At 35.1% G+C, this 14,550-nt stretch overlaps 1 protein-coding gene across 4 annotated transcripts; it reads left to right on the top strand.

Annotated features, from left to right (window-relative positions):
* Positions 1-302: 302 nt before the first annotated feature.
* On the top strand, positions 303-9,479 carry LOC111992186 (shaggy-related protein kinase eta). Of its 4 annotated transcripts, none has more exons than XM_024024021.2 (5): positions 303-519; positions 1,000-1,140; positions 1,254-1,304; positions 2,011-2,112; positions 8,822-9,479. In XM_024024021.2, the coding sequence occupies exons 1-5, from the start codon at positions 487-489 to the stop codon at positions 8,885-8,887; spliced, it is 393 nt and encodes a 130-aa protein (XP_023879789.2). In that variant the 5' UTR covers positions 303-486; the 3' UTR covers positions 8,888-9,479. The 4 variants fall into 4 exon arrangements, with proteins under 4 accessions (XP_023879789.2, XP_023879790.1, XP_065634540.1 ...); XM_024024022.2 differs by lacking the exon at positions 8,822-9,479 and adding an exon at positions 3,785-4,135 and having other exon boundaries at positions 309-519; XM_065778468.1 differs by lacking the exon at positions 8,822-9,479 and adding an exon at positions 3,766-4,135 and having other exon boundaries at positions 309-519.
* Positions 9,480-14,550: the final 5,071 nt, after the last annotated feature.

The following is a 14,550-nucleotide window of genomic DNA, read 5'->3' as shown; positions in this document are numbered from 1 at the left end:
CCGAGACTCGAACATTTGGCCTAAACCCAACTCGAGCTTCCATTCAACCTGCCTAAAAGCCTTCGGGTTGAGTACCCGCCTGTCAATGATTTAAACCATTAGATTAAATCTATGGCTAAGAATTTACTAATTGCACATCGTGCAATACCCTAGGTATTGCACGGGATATGGATCCCTATTAGCAAGACTCAGAAACTATGAATTGAGATCCCGTGCAATACCTAGGGTATTGCACAGGTTCAATAGCTTTAATATCAGCCATGGATTAAATCTAATGGTTAGAAAAGTGTCACATCATATTTCCATGTTGGCAATCCGTGTGCTTCAATTTCTCTCCTATCTCTAGACTCTTCTCTTTTCACTTCAGCAATTTTCAGCTTCCCCAAATTTGGAAGTCAGAAAAACACTCTCACTCTTGGAGACTGTAAATCCATGGCCGAATCTCGATGGGCTTCAGCTCGTCCCACATAACCACCACCACCGCTGATGCTTCCCAGTCTAGTCTTCTCATCTCTCAAGGTTTTCTCGTAGCTCTCTCTTCTCATTGCACCCACACCACTGCCGTTGGCGGTGCTTATTACCGTTGTCACCACCACTGGTGGCTATCGGGTCTCCCCTCTCAAATTTATTTTCTCTTTTATTTTTCTTTTTATTGCAGTTTTAATTATTTTGATGACTAAAGCTGTATGATTTTGCTTGGGTTTGAAAAATGGGAGGTTTTGGGTATGGGTGAATGTGCTGTGATTGAATTTCTGTTTAATGGTGAGCTTGTGTGTGTCCTTCGTGTAAATATGTGTTGTGGTTATAGCTTTGGTTTGGATTTTTGGGTTTCAAATGAAGGGCGATTTTTGGGTTTTCTGACTATAGTTGGAAAATTTTTGACTTCTGTATTTGGAGAGATGATTTGTGTGACTGCTTATTATTTTATGTTACCAAATATAATTTTTATTATTTAGTCTGTTTTCTATTATTCACCATAACTTTTACTTGTGTGATCAGGTGAAAGGTGAAACAAACATGTCATACATATGTTCTCGATTCTATCGGGCTTTAGAACTTATATTTGGTGCCACAGAATATACAACCTTGATAGATATCTGGTCAGCGTGTTGTGTCCTTGCTGAGCTTCTTCTAGGGCAGGTTAGGTTTTTCCCCCCTTCCCAATTTTAACTTTCCAGCAGTCTTTGCAATGTAAGTTTTTCTCTATTGTAAGTTGTCTTATATCTGACCTATTTCTTTTATAATTTTTGTAGCCACTGTTTCCTAGAGAAAATGCGGTGGACCAGCTAGTAGAAATTATCAAGGTTTGATTTGATTGTCAATGCTTCAATGCATGCAATTCTAGTGATCATGTGTTAACTTCTAATGTTATTATTTGTACAAGTTCTTGGTACACCTACTCGTGAAGAAACCCGTTGTATGAATCCCAATTATAGTGATTTTAGGTTTCCACAGATAAAAGCTCACCTAGTAAACGTAAGGCTCTTGATGATGCAAACATTAACTTGATTATTCTAATACCAATTATATTAGTCCTTTATCATAGTCAGCAATACACCTCACTTGTAAATTTTTTTTTTTTAAAAAAAGAAGTTGGCAAATACATTTTAGCTAAGTTTTAAGTTTCTAGATTTAAGTTTTCCACAAAAGAATGCCTCCTCTGGAAGCAATTGATCTGGCTTCACGACTGCTTCAATACTCTCCTAATCTTCACTGCACAGCGATAAGTTCATTTCTGCCACTAGTTTGTGCTATTTTAATATCGGTATATGATTACAACTTGTGTTTGGTGTAGCCAATAATCATGTGAAGTTAGTTTGTCAATACTCACATGCCAATGGATTATTTGGTGTCAAGAGTATTGCTATTATGCTATTTTGTGTTTTTAATGTAAATTTGTTCATATATGCAAGTGTTTGTGGATATTTTTTATATAGTGTGTGTACATGTGCGCAAGCATGTGTCTATGATTGCACTCCTTTCTTACTAGGATTACCTTTGTTATTGCAGCTTGAAGCATGTGCACACCCTTTCTTTGATGAACTCCGAGAACCTAACGCTTGCCTACCAAATAATCGCCCATTGCCACCACTCTTCAACTTTAAACAGAAGGTACATATTCTAATTTTATCATTTTGGGGATTTTCCGATGAATATGGCCAAGTAGCGTTGGAACCATCGATCTGGCCAGTGGTTGCGTCGCTTTAGAGAGACCTTCACTCCATGAGAGTTGAGTTGAGACAGCTTCACACACTTGGAGACACAGAAAGAGGGAGAGTGTGAGTGTTTGGTTTTTAATGGTAAGTTTCAGTTTTTTCTTCTCTTTTGCTGATGGGTGTGAGTTGGGGCTGCCGTGACAATGGGTTGAAGGAGAGCTAGAGAGCAAGGAGGAGGGCAACTGCACAGGAGAGAGAGAGAAATTTGATTTTATGAAATTATGAACTCAGACCCATCAGGTAAGAATAAACAATGGGGGGCTTTGAAAAATAAGGGTGAAGTAGTCTTTTTCTTATTTGCTGAGGTGTAAAAGTTTTGAGTCATTAGATTAAATGAAGGGATGGAATTTGTGCTATTGAACACTGTGTAATACCTACCCTAGGTGCTACACAGGATCTCAATCCTAATAAAAAATGTGATACTTTAACTAACTCAATCTCCACCACTCAGCTCCTCCCAACTCTCTCAAACTAGAGTCTAAATCCTTTATCTCACAAAATCAAAAATCAAATCCAAACAACGTCACCCATTTTAATTAACTCTCTCTCTCACGAATCAAGCAATGCCAGGTAAGCCAAAAACTAAAGAAGACAGAGCAGCCATTTTTGGCAAAATCTTTTATCTGCCACTAAGTTCATAAAATCAAATTTCTCTCTCTCTCCTGCACAACTGTCCTCCTCCTCGTTCTCTGCCTCTCCTTCAACTCATTGTCACAGCAGCCCCAACTCATACCTATTAGCAAAAGCGAAGAAAAAACTGAAACCAAACACACACTCTCCCTCTTTCTCTGTCACCAAGTGTGTGAAGCTGTCTCAACTCTCATGGAGTGAAGGTCTCTCTGAAGCGACGCAGCCACTGGCCAAATCGATGGTTCTGATGCTACTGGGCCATTGTATCGTCTAAAAATCCCCAAGATAGTTGGGGTTTGATTTTAGTTCTACTAGTGATATATATTTCACCATTGAATCCTTATTTAGTTTTTGTTTTAAGGAATATTTTTGGGTAGTTTTTTTTTGTTGCAACTTGAATTTTGCACGTTTTCAAATTGATATGTGAAATATGGTTTAGAAAAATTAAAGAAATGGATGGTCAGTGATATAGGGATGTAGATAAGACCCCTATTTTACTTAATTAGATGTTACATTGGTTGGATTCTATGCTTTTAGATCTTGTTTATGTTTAAACTGTAGTGTTTTAGTCTTTGCCTTTCAAGTTTGCAGTCAGAATTTAGTAATAAAAATTTATTGTCATAGGGATAGAAAATTTAGATAATACTTTTTGAGGAATAAAATTTTGATAATTGAATGTGTCTTTGTATAGGTATGATACACTTTAACAGTTTCTTAAAAAAATTTAACTTGAAATTGTCCTTTATCAATTGGGTCATCATCTCGCATGATCATATATTGGTTTGTTGTAATTCTTATACATGATAAGCACAACATTGGTACACAAATTTTCAGCTTTTATTTTCAATGAAAAACATTCATTCTTCTATATTTATAATAGTAGATATTTTGTACATTTGTTTATTAATTACAGGAGTAGTCCTTAATCCATTGCATAGGTTGGCGAGAGAATTCTCTCAAAACATGGATACCAATGCAAATTTGAATCCTAGAGTTGGTATGGAATTTGATACATCAGAAGCTACATGGGAATTTTGGCTAAAATATGGAAGGCAAATAGGCTTTGATGTTAGAAAACATTGATTCTAAAAGCTCCATGAAGAGAACTTGTTTAGGGGAAGGATAACCGATTTCTTTTATATGCTCTTACTCAAGGCTGCTGTTTTAACTAGAATTGTTCTTGGGCGAATGATATGTTCTTGGAGTTAAACTATCATGCTGTATTGTTATATGTCAGTGTAACACTTTGATAACTATAAAACAAATAAATAAAAAAGAAAATTATTACACGCGTAAAGCATATGTGATGAGTCTAGTATATACATATAGATTTGAAACAATTAATGCATTGCATATGTTTATAAACAAATAAAAGAGTAATGCTTAGCATATTAATCCTCTCTTCTTTTTATTTATTTATTTATTTTTTGAGAAACCATATTAATCCTCTTTTAAGCCAACATTTTATGATTTTTCTTGACTACCAATTTTTTAGTTAGTATAAATAATGAAGGTAGGAAGTCTATATAAATAAATTTTATTTGTTTCAGTTTAAGACAAACATAATAATTATAATATTATAAATGTACGCAAAAATTTTCCAAAATTACAACTAGTTTTATTTGAAATAGAATTCCAAAATTACACTTACAAGGACACTTCCATACAATTGAGCCTTCACCTTGTGGGCTGGACCTAGGTGTTTTATACACCTCAACAACATTTTCTTTCAATCCAAGTGTAATGTAATTACTCCTCAGTCTAAAGTTCAGATTTTTTTCCTGAAGTAATATGGGCATTTTGAGGACAGTGAACCTTTACTTTGTCTTGAGCCCCTTGCACCGCTGACATGGAATTTACCTTTCTCAATATGTGATAGAATGAGCTGAAATTAGTTTAATCTCACTAGAGTGGCCAAAGGGCTTGATGCGGTTGAGAAAGAAATATAAAGGGAAAATAATAATTTTGTCCAGGTGCTATTTAGGCAGCCAAAATGAGTATACCTCAAGTTCTGTAAGAAATTTGTAAGTGCACCTTAAATGATCCTAATTTCTGACCAAAGATTGCATTGGTTTTATTAATTTCCTTACCTTCACTTGTTTGACCAAAAAGTTCGACAGTTGTGGGCTTCTAAAGGTGCTTACTATACCCTTAAGAAGTTCAATTGGGTACATCAATTTTGGATTGGGCTGGTTGTTGTTTTGTGTGAGCCGACAAGGTGGAAAGGTTGGCTTAAAGTGACTGAGTTGGGCCGTTGTTGTTGTATTTACAAATTTAGAGTGAGTTGGGTTTGATGAATGTTGTCTATGGCTCGAGAGTATGTTCGGTTTGATGAATGTAGTTGATGGGCCTAATGGTTATAAATAAAAATGATGGGCCGACTATGACCCAATACCTCTCTCAAAAGTCAAAACAACTAGTCGGGTAAGCTAGCTCTACCTCTCTCACTGGCCAATAAACAAACAGGATTCCCTTCTTTGATGATAATTTCACCCTTTTTCAGTACTTTCGGTTTAGCTTCTATTTTTTATTTGACTAGTAGCTAATAGTAGCTAACACGTGCAATGCACGGCAAAACTATTAAAAGTGAGATCTGAAAAAAAAAAAAAATTATTTGCAAAATTATGGTATTAGAATGTATTAAAATTCATGTAATATAAGTACCCTATAAATAAATACTTGACTAATACTTTTTTTTAGTGACTCAAGGCCTATACAAAATCAAAACATAGATTAGCAACTCAAGTAAACTCAATATAAGATCACAAAAAATATATATAATTTAAAACTAATGATGATGACAATTTAAACGTTTGTGACATATTCAACACATTAGATACGTTGTTTGAGGAGAGATTGTACTGGAGACACAGGGAAGAAGCTTGATGCATTAGGTTTAGGGTTTTTGGAGAAATAATTTAGATCGAGTCTTTAAACAAATAATAAAGGAAAATAAGTCAATTTAAAAAAGGGATTAAATTCTATAAGGATGGGGTGTAAAACTCATGTTTTACATCATCCAATAAGTGATTGCCACATCAGTATTTTACTTAAAATTTAATACATTCTACCACACCTAATAATATCTCGATAGATTCCCAATTTAGGTGGATTTATATATGGGTATTAGAATTGATTGAGTGTGATTGTGTTTATTCTTAAATATGTGATAAAATAATGTGGCATGTTGAGATTGGAGGGGTAAAACATGAGTTTTACATCACGTTCTTATAAAATTTAACCTCTTTAAAAAATAATAATCAAGTGAAAAATTGTGAGGAAAAAGAGTTTGTAAAGATACCTTTAGCTCGAGGAAGAAGAAGAGTTTCAATTAAAAAGATACCTTAGCTTGAGGAAGAAGAGTTTGTAAAGAGCAACGGTAGTAGAAGTAATAGAGAAGAAGTGTTGTATATATATAATTGTAACTTTGTAAGTCGTGGTTGCTAGCTGTAGTCAGTTTGCAACTACTTAATAAATACTAGACCTTGCCATTTAGTCCTGTCTACAAACCCTTTTGGTAAGGAAGCAAGAGGGTTGTTGTATAGAGTTTGGTCACTAAGGTATGTGGCATCAGCTGATTCATCATTTGGGGTTCTTACAACCCATGAGAACTTTTGGCCACTTAATTCCAATCCCTAGGCCAATCATATGAGAGAGTCCCACCACTCCTAAAACAAACAAAGAAGACACAACTATGTGGTTGATTGTCCAACCATCTTAAACGGTCTGACTCTGACTTGTCAAACTGATTGCTTGAACCACTTTGGATTGGTCCAATTGGATAAAGTGAGAGATTTTTAGCTTCTTCATCTAACAAAGCTTTTATGGCACTTCCTTCCAACTCCATGAAGGTATTAAAGATAATACCTTCAGCTAATCGGAACTGTTTTGCGCTGTGAAGAATCATTTTGTACAACTCACTTGTTCGATCTTGAACTGGTTCCATAAGATCTCGGCCGTGAATAGATGCACCCCGGAAGTTTCAATGGTTCTGGTAGGTCTCTATAGTGGCATGAAACTGTCTCGTCCAGCTTTGGCAAATGAAAAACCAAAGACAACGTGAAAGCATTTGTATGGAAGAAAATGTAGGGAGAGATTTTGAGTTCCTTAGCAATATCTAGTGCATCAATACCAAAAGGATCGACTACAAAAGCAGAAAATTGAGTAGACTTTAACACATCGCGAAGAGGTGGTAGTGAACGAGTTAAGGTGAGAATAGTTTGGACTTCAAACTTTAGGTCTTTGATCTCTTCCTCATCCAATATCACAAGAGGAAGAAAGACATGATCTATGGCGGTGGGAAGGGATTGTAGAACTGCTTTCATGGCTTTGGATGGAGACCCAAGTCCGGGAATGATACATGTGATGTTGAAGTCGTGGTGATGATAAGTAGCTTGGCAAACTAGACAAGAGGGATGAGATGTCCCATCCCTGGACTTGGTAGAATAGCAATGTGTGGTTTTTGTTCCATTTGGACAATATAGAAGTCAATAATGTTTTGAAGAGATGGGTTTTGAGAGAGAATAGTATGATTTTTGTTAGGAACGTATTTATGTAATTGGCTAATCATTTGACAAAACGCACTTTACTTGTAATTAGGTAGATCTAGGATGAGTTTAATATTTCAAAAAACAAGTGTTTAACTATTGAAGCCATGCAAGTCTGACCAAGAAACAAGTGAAGGAAGTACTACTCTTTAAAACTCGACAGCAATCTTGACAGAAAGACTTCTATCGAGATTTAATGTTAAAGCTCGACAGAAGCTTAACAAAAGTTGTATCTGTCGAGAATTACGAAATCAGATTTTCTAGATCTGATTACACGCATATTCCTATGTATTTGTGTAGGGTTTCTTTTCTCACAACCCTAGACATATATAGGGATTATTTTAAGAGCCGTCACAAAGTGATGCAAAAGAATAATACATGCATTGTGTGACCGGAGGCAGAAATTGCTCTAGTTCATCATTCTCTCTATAGAAGCTACTACGCCTTTATGCAAAGGGTTTTGTGACTAAGGAGCTTCCTAATCTTCATTATTGATGAACTGAAGAACTTTGCAGCCAACATCTTCTTCAAGTTGCTGAGTTAGTCACGTACTGGGATCCGTGCATCATTGATTAGTCACGTACTAGGATTCGTGCATTGAACGGAGAGATTGTCGCTACAATATAAGTCCAATTAGGCATTGAGATAAGGGTTCAACTGTAGGTTAGTATTTTGGAATAGGCGAAAGGGTTTGGTAAGATTGTTTATACTTGTAACCGCTTGTGATTGATAATAGTAGATTCTCGGGAGTGGTGACCTTAAATTCACCCGGTAGGGTTTTGTCGCGGTGGTTTTTCCCATTCATAAACAAATCACTTGTGTCAAATTTAATTTCTGCTGTATTTAGTTATTTGGTGATTTGTTTGTGCTACCACATTATTGCATGTAATTTGACTAATTAATTAACTTGGGTAATTAATTAATTGGCAAGGAGTCAATTCATTTTAACCCAACAATTTTTATGATTGAGACTTTGGAAAGATGGATGGTTTATATAGCTTATATAGTGTTTGAACTTAGGATTTGTATTTAGATTATTTAGAGTGTCTGAAAACTACATGTGGGACAGCATATACAAACAACCCCACCTATAATTGACTACAATCATTTCCAAACAGACCCGTAAGGGCATCAACAACGGAAAGGCTATATGCCAAATGTAAGTTTATTTTAGCATTCAAGCCCAATAACTCTCAATAATGGAACGGCTAAACATGTAAACTTGTAAAAAATTTTGCCATAGTGCTACAATACCATCCTAAAGGTAGGACTGCATTGTAGCACAATGGTATAAACAAAAATTATTTTTTAATCGGTTTGGTTCTTCTCTCTCCTCTCTCATTATTTCATAATTTTCATTATATTTCTCTCTCTTTCTTTCTACTCTCTCTTCTTTAAACCGAAAACCTCTGCCTTCCTCTCTCTCAGATTGACATGGAGGCAAGGGTGTTGGAGGCTCGATCATCTTCTGCGGTGGAGGTGTGGAGGTCATGAGTTTGTTCATAGATTTCTGGCATGGGTTTGTTCATGGGTTTCTGTGGGTTTGGGGTTGAGTTTGTTCATAGGTTTCCGGCTTGGGTTTCTTCATGGGCTTCTGTGGGTTTGAGGTTGAGTTTGTTTCGGTGTGGGTTTGTTCTGGCGCGAGTTTGTTCATAGGTTTTGGCCGTGGGTTTGGGGTTGAGTTTCGGTGTGGTCAAGTGGTGGGCCGTGGGATTGATGTGGTCAAGTGGGTTTGCTTGGTGTTTCCCGTGGTGGCTCTATGATGTGGTGGTTGTTGGTTGTGTTATTGATGGTGGGTGGTGGTTGTTAGTTGTTATTGATGGTGGATCAGTGGGTGATGGTGTTGTTGATGATGGATCGATGGGTGGTGATTGGAAATTTTGGGTGGATCGGTGGGTGGAAATTTTGATGGTTGGTTAAGTTTCTATGCTGGGGTTTTGGGTCTTCACAGTGGTGATAGAGGTGATGAGTGTTAGAGAGAGAGAGAGAGAGAAAGAGAGAGAGAGAGGCATAAATATATTTTATTGTGTAAATATATTATTTTAATGTATTGTATAAGAAAATAAAAGTTGAGATGTTGGGAGTATTCTAAAATGGTGTAGTATAATTGATAAAATAGTTTTTTGAGATGATAAAATATGATAAAATGACATAAACCATTGTGGATGCTCTAACTGCCAGATCAAAAAGATTCTCTCTTTGGTTACTCCTAAGTCAAAAAAAATAAAAAATAAAAAAATAAAAAGTGTAAAGTATCAATGCCCAAATATGTGAGAAGATTGTTTCTCAAAAAAAAAAAAAAAAAAAAAAAAAAAATAAAGTATCAATGCCCAAATATGTGAGAAGATTGTTTCTCAAAAAAAAAAAAAAAAAAAAAAATCTTTGAGAAGATTCTAGGACCACGTAAGAGATTGCTCTAAAATATCCTTCAAAGTCAAAACTTGATTGGGAAAAGTGTTGTCAAAATTTTTTTGTTTCACTAAAAAAATTATATTTTTCCTTAGATAACACAAAACGACAAAATTTTGCACTAAAAATTGTATGCATAGGTAATACTAATTTCTTAATCTTAATAAACTTTTCTACATGGTCAGAATAACTATGTAAGATATGGATATATTCATATAAGGTGAAAACACCAGTCCCTATATTTTGGGGTTACGATCAATTTGATCTCTACATTTTAGTAATAGTCAATTTAGTCTCTGTTCTTATCAAAAAAAAAAAAAAAAAAAAATTTAGTCTCTATTATTTTTAACTTGTAGTCAATTTAGTCTCTACCGTTAACTCACTAACAAAAAATGCTTACGCGGCAAATAGTTTGCCTTGTTGGCGCACATGTGGCTAACATAATAATATAAAATCAATTAATTAAATATTATAAAAGCCACATCAGCATTTTAATAAAAAAAGAAATCCATGTCAGACAAAAAAATTCTGAAAAGATTAATTAAAAGAAAAAAAATAAAGAAAATGAATTTTTATAAAAATCCTCACTTTCTTTTATTTTCTTTAGAATTCTTGCACTTTCTTATTTTCCAAACACAATATACCCAGAAACGTCCAACACTCGGCAACACCACAATATGAAATCAAATCCCAATACCGAGTGTTTAGCCAAAAAAAATCCCAATATCGACATCAACACTAAATAAGCACTTTAGAATGAATTTAAAATTAAGTTTAATTCTTTAAATACCCATTATCTCCCTTTGAGGGACAATTCAAATCCCAAGACTCCTGGATTTGGAAGAGTATCTGCTCATGTCTGAATTCCCCTCTGATACAGGCTAAATGGAGAGTAGGGAATGTGGGGAAGATATGCTCATTTGGCCTCTATATAATAGGGGAGTTTCTAAAGTTAAAAGCGGATATCAGCTTCTTGCAGAAGGCACTTAACATAATATTCACACAAGTATAAACAGTGAATGGATTTGGAAGAATTTATGGAGGTTGAAAATTCCATTTGTACTTATTATCCTTTTGTGGAAATTTCTGAATAATTCTCTTCCAATTATATTGTGTATCGAGAAAAGGTATATTGTCATAGATAATTAAGGTGTGTGTCTTGTGTCACTTAGAAGAAGGGGATTTAGATCATCTCTTCCTTCCTTGCTAGGCACTGGGATTTTTTTGGCTAAACACTCGGTATTGGGATTTGATTTCATATTGTGGTGTTGCTGGGTGTTGGGTGTTGCTGGGTATATTGTGTTTGGAAAATGAGAAAGTGCAGGAATTCTAAAGAAAATAAAAGAAAGTGAGGATTCTTTTAAAAATTCATTTTCTTTATTTTTTTTCTTTTAATTAATATTTTCAGAATTTTTTTGTCTGACATGGATTTCTTTTATTATTAAAATGTTGATGTGGCTTTTATAATATTTAATTAATTGATTTTATATTATTATATTAGCCACATGTATGCCAATAAGGTAAACCGTTTGCCATGCAAGCATTTTCCGTTAGTGAATTAATGGTAGGAACTAAATTAACTATAAGTTGAAAATAACATAGACCAAATTAAGTGCTACTAAAAGGTAGGGACCAAATTGACCGTAACCCCAAAATGTAGAGACTAAAATAGTGTTTTCGCCATCATATAATTAAGTTATCTTTTTAGAGCTATTCAATGTAAAGGTATAACCTAATCACTCTCTAAAAACTTCCAAAAATTATAACAAAAACCATAATTTGGCTCTGAATTAGAAAACAATAATTAAATTCACAAAAAACATTGTGCTATGCTTTGGTTGAAATTTCTTATTCAAATACTTAAAATCATGCACAATGAAAATTTTGTTATAAATTATGATCTTTTCATAATGCCTTTACGTTGTAACTTGTAAGTTTGACTGACATGCTCATTTAGCTTAATTTCTAATGAAATCTATTTTTTTTAAAGCACATGTTATCAAAGTTTTTATTAAAAATTATTATACTCCAAATTTCTTAAATTATTTTGTTAATGAGAATTACTAACATATCCTAACAACTTGTGATATGCCATATTAGTCAAACCATTCAACACAATGTTTAAAGAAATATTGATAAATTGTTCACACACAAATAATAATAATAATAATAGTAATCGGTTTAATATAATTACACCCAATGTAGCTTAAATGTGTTTCAAAGTTTTTTTTTTTTTTTGGGCGAAACAATGTGTTTCAAATTTGAGAACATTGCATTTGGATGAAGTATGTTTTGAACCATTTCAAAATGTCTATTTCATACTTTGAAGATAATACAAAGTAATATACTTTTGCGGATACATATATTCAATATATTTCTATTTCTGCCAGTCGTGTACAGCCTTCCCAACCCATTATATTGCAAGAGCTTGACCAACTCCTGAGAAATGAAATGACTCAACTGGACACCAAAAAAAAAAAAAAAAACTCCCAAGAAATTAATGCAATAGCAACATAAGGCAATTCACTTGTTTAAATCCCAACTTATGACTTTAAGGTTTACCCATGAATAAGAACTATGATATCTAGCCTTTCCTTTATTGTCTTTTAAAAATAAAATAATACTAAAAAAAAAATTACTAAGCATAGATACAAAATAAGTTTAGTAAGAACCATTTCAAAATACATTAATGTTGTAGTTTATTCCCAAGGAAACCCATAAACTCCATCCAACAGCCTCCCTATTAACATATTTATACCATACACTGACGAAAGCTCTACCCCACATATTAATATTTTTATACAAAAGGTAACAACTTCTACTTACTACATCTATCATTAAGAAGCTCCAACAAAAAATGGTTCCCAACATGATAATAACATTATATATTCCTTCAATAAACTGACCCAAGAGATTCTTAATGATAACAGCAAAGCACTATAGTTCTCTCCAGTTTGTCCTTGCACGCTAAAGTTGATCCAATATTTCTTTTTAAAAGGATTAATTTTGAATGTTTGATTTTGAAGTTCACCAAAAAACTTGTCACCACCATAAATCTCTTATCTTACCAAGTGATACGCCGTGCCACCTGAATTGAACCCAACAATCATAATCATAGTTGGTTTTATGATGGTATAACAAAAACTTTACCAACCGAAAGTCCAACATGAGAAAAATATCAAAATTTAAAAAATTACAGTAAAAAAACCAATGATTCAAAACACCCAAACATGAACCCAATCAAAAGTTGTTCTTTTTACCCCTCTTAGTTAAAAAATTCTACCAAACTCTTTCTCAATGCATCCTAAAACTATTACAATTCACATATCAATAATCCACAACAAAACCTTTGGTCAAGAAAACAAAAAGTAAGCATTAACTATATTTAGGAACTGTTGAGGGCCATTTTTTAAGAATCATAAAGAAAGAAAGAAGCCTAACAACACAGACCCAAAAAAAGCTGGCAAAAAAGATAGAAAACAAAAACCATTAATTCCAAGCAGCAGCAATAATGGATCACAAGTCCATAAAATAAATAAATGGGCCTTGAGAAAGCAAATGAGCTCAAAAGAGCCCGGAAAGAGAGAAATAGCGAATAACAAACCCATGGGCAGCATACGATGTGGAAAAGTAAAAATGGGCCGCAGCAGGCCGAAAGCAATTTAAACAAAGAGAGTAGGGGATTGATGGCAAGTCCACAAACCCCAAAGATGAGAATGAGGTAATTGGGCCGAGGAAGCCCATGAAGTTAGTAAAAGCCCATAAGAACACAAAGTTAGGAAAAAAGGCCGAGGAAGCCCAAGTCAAGCAAATGGGCCAAGAATGTCCAAGGGAAAAAGGGACACAGGAACCCATAAGTAAGAAAACCCATAGTCATGCGAAAGAACACACGGCAGGCCTAAAAAGGGGCCCTACAGGATCAAGTCAATACAGCAGGAATGACAAAGTAATATGGCAGGACATGATGGCAATCAAGAAATAGGTTGGAAGAAATGTGAAGCCCAGTATCAAATAAGGCCCAGCCCCTAAAGGGAACAGTGAATTATAAAATGGCCCACACAAAAGGACGAAGAAGAGCGGCAGATTGTACAAACACAGCTCCAGACTGCGGCAAACGCATGAGCAGCAAACAAATTTTGGACATACATGAAAGGGAAGCACGCGCAAGGCCCAGGCGCCACCAGCCTGTACCCAACCAATATGGGACGTGGTGGGGTCATGGGTCAAAGGTAAGAGGTAAGGGGGTATGGTTTGGTGGTGGGGAGAGGGGAAAAGACATATTTTGCGGCTCCTGCCCAAGCTCTTTTGGGGGGTACGTCTTGCTGGGATGACAGATTGCCCAAAAAAAGCAAGGTTGAGGGCGGAACCGTTAGGTGTATGCCATGAGGGATAGAGAGAGAAAGCTCTTACACCGTGGCAAGAAAGGGTGCCACGGCAGACTAATGAATGAGACAAACCTGCCTTTGTCTGGTGAGGGTGGGTGGCACACAGACGAACCCTTTGGTGGTCGGCAAGTACGCTCAGACCCGACAAAGGCGGTTAAGGGGCAAAATGGTAAAATATGGTCATGGCAGGCACTATAAGAAGACCCTTGCCATGCCCAGAACAAAGGATTGAAAAACAGGGGATCACGAAGAAAAAATAAAAAGAAAGCAAAAAACAGGGGAAAGAAAAAAGATAAGAGAGAAAACATGAATAAAAGAAAGAAAGAAAGGTGAATGAAAAAAAAAAAAAAAAAAAAGAAGATA

Source organism: Quercus suber, unplaced genomic scaffold (assembly GCF_002906115.3).
Source record: "Quercus suber isolate HL8 unplaced genomic scaffold, Cork oak 2.0 scaffold_183, whole genome shotgun sequence".
In the NCBI taxonomy this organism is placed as follows: domain Eukaryota; kingdom Viridiplantae; phylum Streptophyta; class Magnoliopsida; order Fagales; family Fagaceae; genus Quercus; species Quercus suber.
This window is presented reverse-complemented; position numbering and strand designations above follow the sequence as displayed.